General features: G+C 44.5%; 1 protein-coding gene across 1 annotated transcript in view; it reads left to right on the top strand.

The window, feature by feature from the left end:
* Window positions 1-512: 512 nt before the first annotated feature.
* Window positions 513-7,218, top strand: part of UMODL1 (uromodulin like 1) — a 150,889-nt gene continuing 144,183 nt past the window's right edge. Inside the window, exon 1 of the mRNA XM_030205021.1 lies at window positions 513-576. Coding sequence (XP_030060881.1) covers window positions 513-576 — 64 coding nt within the window. The remainder of the gene's footprint in view (window positions 577-7,218) is intronic.

Here is a 7,218-nt window from a genome sequence, read left to right as displayed (position 1 = left end):
ATTCCAGATCAAGCTTTCCTCCCTTCCCAGGGCTTCAGTACTAGGTTGAACTGGACTAGGTTTGTAAAGAGGGACAACGGGGAAGTGAATAACCAGTCATACCCATCACACCTGTTTACACTCTTTAAAAAAATATCTCCCTTCCTGTCAGTGCATAAAGCAGTCTCCACTCATGCACTGATAGGAAGGCAGACATTTTAATTGCAATACACTAAGTGGCGATTGAAGTGTGAGCAAGCACCATATAGAGTATTAATTGGTGCATATTAACACAGCAATGTGTGTTGTTGTTTTTTTTTTCTGACAATGCACACTTTTTAACATCATACTAATTTGCATGTCATTAGTTTATTGTATTGTGCACTGTAGCATGCTGTGGGTAACGCATCAAGGTCTAATAGAGTGATGGTAGTCAAGTCTGGGAGGGGATACATAAATGATAAATTTGGTCAACAGTAAAAAAGTAAAGTCAGGGTTTTGGTGAGACAAAATAACCGAAGGCCTTTGCTAGAATGACACCCAGGGATGAAACACTAAAAACTGTAGAAAACCAAAAGTACAAGGCCACAGTAAAGGGTAACCTTTTCAAAATAAAAATGTCTTTATTTGGTGTACTCGCTCAAATAAAGTATATATAGGAAAAATCTTAGGTAAAAAGCAAAAGAGGCAAATAGAGCATGGGATAAAGACTTTCTTTTCGAATCTAAGTCCTGAGTAGGCTCCTCTGTTAAAACCCTCTTCAATCCTCTACTAGTGTCCTGGTGGGACTCCTCTGTATCTCTCATTATTCAGGGTTCAGGCCTCTGTACCCCAGAAATATCCTGTAAAATATACTCAAAGGAACAGTTCTTTACATCAGAGTTTCCAAAGTCCAGTTCTGGGGTACCTCTTGCCAATCAGGTTTTCAGGATATCCGCAGTGAATATGCATGAACTTGATTTGCATACACTGCCTCCATTATATGCAAATCTCTTTCATGCATATTCATTGTGGATATCCTGAGAACCTGACTGGCAAGGAGTACTCAAGGACTTGACTTGGAAAACACTGCTCTACAACACAGTTAATTAATCACTTAGGGGTCCTTTTACTAAGCTATGGTAAAAAATGGCCTTAGCTCGCCCTTGTGCAGGATTTCCCCGCACGCTAAGGCCATATTTATCACAGCCATAAAAATGGCCTTTTTCTATTTTTTTGTATTAATGACCATGCGCTAATGTTGCCATTAGCATGTGGCCATTAAAAAAAGTTAGCTCAATCCATTTCGTAGGCAGTAAGGGCTCAGGCACTATGTCTGTGCTAACCCGTTAGCATGTGGTAGTGTAACAGAGATCTGTACTGGGATCTGGTGCTATTTATTATATTTATAAATGATTTGGAAATCAGAACATGAGTGAGGTGATTAAGTTTGCAGATGACACCAAAACTATTCAAAGTTGTCAAAACGCAAGCGGATTGTAAAAAATTGCAGGAAGACCTTAGGAAACTGGAAGACTGGGCATCCAAATGGCAGATGAAATTTAATGTAGACAAATGCAAAGTGATGCACATTGAGAAAAATAATCCGAATCATAGTTACTTAATGTTAGGATCCACTAGGAGTCAGCATTCAAGAAATAGATCTAGATGTCATTGTAGACAATACACTGAAATCTTCTGCTCAGTGTGTGGCGGCGACCAAAAAAGCAAGCAGGATGCTAGGCATTATTAGAAGAGGGATGCAAAGTAAGACCAAAAATATTATAATACCTCTGTATTACTTCATGGTGTGACCTCATCTTGAGTATTGCGGTCAATTCTGGTAGCTGCATCTCAAAAAAGATATAGCAGAATTAGAAAAGGTTCAAATTCAATTCAAATCAATTCTTGTATACTGCTAATATCCCCTTTCCAGGGTTCAGGTGAGACAAACGCAAATGGTGTTAGTGTGAGGTATGAGAAACTTTAGAGACCATTGGATTAATGCATGAGACTAAAAACATTAAGGAAAGGATAATGGATGATATTAGGATGTAGAAATCATGATGGATTGCTATGAAGCAGTCTTTGGGAAGAGAAAGGTTTTTAGCATCTTCCTGAAGTTGAGCTAGCTGTTTTCTATTCTGATGGGAATAGGCAGAGAGTTCCATATTTTGACTCCAAGAATAGGGAATAAAGAGCCGAAAATCTTCTGATTTCTAATTGTCTTTTAGAACGGTGATATTAGTATCAGTTGTTGTTTCAGTCTGATAGACTGGACCAGACGTGAAGGGGCATAATCGAACGGAAACGTCTATCTCCATGGGCGTTTATCTCCGAGAATGGGTCCGTTGAAGGGGCGGACCGAACTGTATTTTCGCAAAAATTAGACGTCCATGTTTTATTCGACAATTTGTGAGCTGGGCGTTTTTGTTTTTCAGCGATAACGGAAAATGAAAGCGCCCAGCTCAAAAATGAATAACTCCAAGACATTTATTCATGGGAGGGGCCAGGATTCGTAGTGCACTGGACCCCCTCATATGCCAGGACACCAACCGGGCACCCTAGGGGGCACTTCTACAAAAACAAAAAAAAAGGTAAAAGAGCTCCCAGGTGCATAGCACCCTTCCCTTGTGTGTTGAGCCCCCCAAATCCCCCTCAAAACCCACTGCTCACAAGTCTACACCATTACTATAGCCCTAAGGGGTGAAGGGGGGCACCTACATGTGGGTACAGTGGGTTTGGGGGGGGCGGTTTGGAGGGCTCCCATTTACCAGCACAAGTGTAACAGGTGGGGGGGGGGATGGGCCTGGGTCCACCTGCCTGAAGTCCACTGCACCCCCTAATAACTGCTCCAGTGACCTGCATACTGCTGCCAGGGAGGTGGGTATGACATTTGAGGGTGAAAATAAAAAGTTGTGAAACGGCATATTTTGTGGTGGGAGGGGGTTTGTGACCACTGGGGGAGTCAGGGGAGGTCATCCCCGATTCCCTCCAGTGGTCATTTGGTCATTTAGGGCACTTATTGGGGCCTTATTCGTGGAAAAACAGGGTCCAGGAAAAGTGCCCTAAATTCTCGCTACAAACGCATATTTTTTTTCCATTATCGGCGAAAGGCGCCCATCTCTGATCGGCCGATAACCACACCCCAGTTCCGCCTTCACCACGCCTTCGACACGCCCCCATCAACTTTGTCCGCATCCGCGACGGAGTGCAGTTGAAAACGTCCAAATTCGGCTTTCGATTATACCGCTTTATTCGTTTTTGTGAGATAAACGTCTATCTCCCGATTTGGGTCACAATATAGGCGTTTTTCTATTTCGATTATAAGCAGGATAGTGAAGCAGTCTTAGTCAGCAGCGCAGAGGTGAAGTCCTGTAGGATTTGAAAAACTAAACAGGCAGCTTTGAATCTGAGTCTTTCTGCAATGGAAAGCCAGTGCAGTTTTTTTTAGATGAGCTGAAACACTAGTATATCTATTCAATCTGTATATTAGTCTAGCAGCTGTGTTCTGTATGATTTGCAGTTTTTTTTTTCTGATATTGATACGTAATACCAAGAAATAGAACATTACAGTAATCCAAGTGAGGAAGGACTAACATTTAGACTAGTAGTTCAAAGGCATTTTGGTCGAAGAATGATCTGACTAGACGTAGCTGTCTCATTTTCAATAGTGTTTTCTTCCATAGCTAGTTAATATGGGAAGCGAAGATGAGTGAAGAGTCAAGCAAGACCCTTAGTTCTCTGGTTTCAGATTCGACTGTAAAGATTTGACCTTTGGTTATGGATACTGTTGATGGGACCTCAACTCCCCGATTTCTGAACCACAAGACATTGGTTTTTTGCGCATTCAATTTCAGTTTATTGGTCAGGGCCCAGTTGCTGACAGCAGGCATAACATTTGCTACAGACTGAGTTGGATCTATGTTTGATGCTGTCACTGGTAAATGAAGCAGGATGTCATCCCAGTGGTGTACCAAGGGGGAGGGGGGCGGTCTGCCCCGGGTGCACGTCACTGGGGGGGGGGGGGGTGCCGCGCGCGCCTGTCCTTCATTCGTTCCATGCTCCCTCTGCCCCGGAACAGGTTACTTCCTGTTCCGGGGCAGAGGGAGCATGGAACGAACGAAGGACAGGCGCGCGCGGCACCCCCCCAGTGGCATGCACCTGGGGGGGGTTCTTTCACGGGGGGGGCTTTCGCTGGGGGGGGTCGTGCTGCATCCGGGGGGGGGGGGGGGGCGCTGCACCCAGGGGGCGGGGCGCATCGGCGATCTGCCCCGGGTGTCAGCCCCCCTAGGAATGCCACTGTGTCATCCACATAGGATAATAGTAGTTCATTAAGTTCCAGGTGTATTGAGGCAAGGGATGACATAAAGAGATTGAATAGGCTAGGTGAGAGGGGAGATCCCTGTGGGACCACACAGATAGGAGACCAGAAGTTGGAAAGTTGGTTGTTTTGCTTGACAGAATGAACCATTTGAACACAGTCCCTGTTATTCCTATCTGATCCAGATGTTCAAGTAGCAATGTATGGTCAACTGTATCAAAGCCACAAGAAGAGCGACCAAAATGATAAAGGGGATGGAACTGATCCCATATGAGGAAAGGCTAAATAGGTTAGGGCTCTTCAGTTTGGAAAAGAGACAGTTGAGGGGAGATATGATTGAGGTCTACAAAATCCTGAGTGGTGTGGAGCGGGTGGAGATGAATCAAGTTTTCACTCATTCAAAAAGTACAAAGACCAGGAGACACTCAATGAAATTGCATGGAAATACTTTTAATATAAATAGGAGGAAATATCAAAGAATAGTTAAACTCTGGAATTCATTGCCGGAGGATGTGGTAACAGCGGTTAGCATATCTGGGCTTAAAAAAGGTTTGGACAAGTTCCTGGAGGAAAAGTCCATAGTATGTTATTGAGATGGACATGGGGAAGCCACTGCTTGCCCTGGGATTGGTAGCATGGAATGTTGCTACTAATTGGGTTTCTGCCAGGTACTTGTGACCTGGATTGGCCACTTCTGGGAGCAGGATACTGGGCTAAATGGACCATTGGTCTGACCCAGTATGGCTATTCTTATGTTCATACACTAACTGATTAGCACAGGAACGCCCACTCTCCGCCCCCAGACATGTCCCCTAAACAAAATTTTAAAAATATTTTTTAGCATGCACATTTTGCATAAGTACATAAGTACATAAGTAGTGCCATACTGGGAAAGACCAAAGGTCCATCTAGCCCAGCATCCTGTCACCGACAGTGGCCAATCCAGGTCAAGGGCACCTGGCACGCTCCCCAAACGTAAAAACATTCCAGACAAGTTATACCTAAAAATGAGGAATTTTTCCAGTCCATTTAATAGCGGTCTATGGACTTGTCCTTTAGGAATCTATCTAACCCCTTTTTAAACTCCGTCAAGCTAACCGCCCGTACCACGTTCTCCGGCAATGAATTCCAGAGTCTAATTACACGTTGGGTGAAGAAAAAGTTTCTCCGATTCGTTTTAAATTTACCACACTGTAGCTTCAACTCATGCCCTCTAGTCCTAGTATTTTTGGATAGCGTGAACAGTCGCTTCACATCCACCCGATCCATTCCACTCATTATTTTATACACTTCTATCATATCTCCCCTCAGCCGTCTCTTCTCCAAGCTGAAAAGCCCTAGCCTTCTCAGCCTCTCTTCATAGGAAAGTCGTCCCATCCCCACTATCATTTTCGTCGCCCTTCGCTGTACCTTTTCCAATTCTACTATATCTTTTTTGAGATACGGAGACCAGTACTGAACACAATACTCCAGGTGCGGTCGCACCATGGAACGATACAACGGCATTATAACATCCGCACACCTGGACTCCATACCCTTCTTAATAACACCCAACATTCTATTCGCTTTCCTAGCCGCAGCAGCACACTGAGCAGAAGGTTTCAGCGTATCATCGACGACGACACCCAGATCCCTTTCTTGATCCGTAACTCCTAACGCGGAACCTTGCAAGACGTAGCTATAATTCGGGTTCCTCTTACCCACATGCATCACTTTGCACTTGTCTGAATGCATCCCGTGATGCACCATTATAAGCTTTGTTAGGTGCGTATTAGCACCTTCATCTGCCCCGTGTTTACCGTACAGGGCACACAGTTAGCACACAGCCTCAGCATTACATGCCCGGGTGGATAGCGTGGGCCTTTTCATACTGTTGCTAGGGTCATTCTTCCATATAAGAGAATACTAATGTGGGGGTAGGGGGAGGGGATGGAGAATACTCTTTATATGGTACTAGTCTTCAACTTGTTTTGAATCCCAGTGCTGACTCAGGTGGCAGCAGAGGGAGATTGTTGCGGCCCAAGACCCATAAAACCACCAATACTGCTGGTTGGGCCTGGGGGAAGGCATCAGGAGTGTGGGTAAGGCTTGAGGGATGATTTCTATGTCAAAGGGTTGAGTTTGGAGTTGGTAGGTGGGTTCTGGACTTGGCATGATTGGGTTCTTGATGTAAGGGTTTGGTTCTGGACTTGGGGGAAAGGGTCAAGGGGAGGATTCAGGTAGGGAGTAGTGTGGAATCAGGAGGCCAGAGGGTGAGCCAGCCTGGCTTTTTTCTTTTAACAGCCATATTATCGACCTGTCAGCCTGCTGGTAGCACAGCTGCCCTTAATTTATTTATTTAGATTTTGCTCACACCTTGTTCAGTAGTAGCTCAAGGTGAGTTACATTCAGGTACATGGGATATTTCTCTGTCCCTGGAGGGCTCACACTTATTTTGTACCTGAGGCAATGGAGGGTTAAGTGACTTGCCCAAGATCACAAGAAGCAGCTGTGGGAAGTTCTGGATGTTAAGACTGGTGCTCTAACCACTAGGCTACTCCCTACAATTGCCTCCTCTTGAGGTCAGTGCAGCTGTGCTATTGATAATCAAAACAGCTAGTACATGATAATGACACTAAAATACTAACTGTCACAGCCAGCAACTCCCATATCATGCCCAGCTCCCACTATCCTCCCAGATTAGGTAGCTAACGTAGGATTTTTACTGCAGACAGTTTTTTATAATGCAGATACTTGGGCCCATGTTACTGTCTACTGTACAATAAAACCCACATTAGATGCTTAACGGAGCTTAGTAAGAAGGCCTCTAAATGTTGAAAAGAATGTATTGTTATGGGTAGGTGGATGGTTACATCTATTCCAGAAAATGGGCCAGAGATTGGTGGCATCGTACTTCCTTTGATTGCTTCAAGACTTTGAATTTGATGTATTCATTG

This window comes from Microcaecilia unicolor, chromosome 5 (genome assembly GCF_901765095.1).
Source record: "Microcaecilia unicolor chromosome 5, aMicUni1.1, whole genome shotgun sequence".
NCBI classification, from domain to species: Eukaryota; Metazoa; Chordata; class Amphibia; order Gymnophiona; family Siphonopidae; genus Microcaecilia; species Microcaecilia unicolor.
Note: the sequence above shows the minus strand (reverse complement) of the source record. Positions and strands in the feature narration are given on the sequence as shown.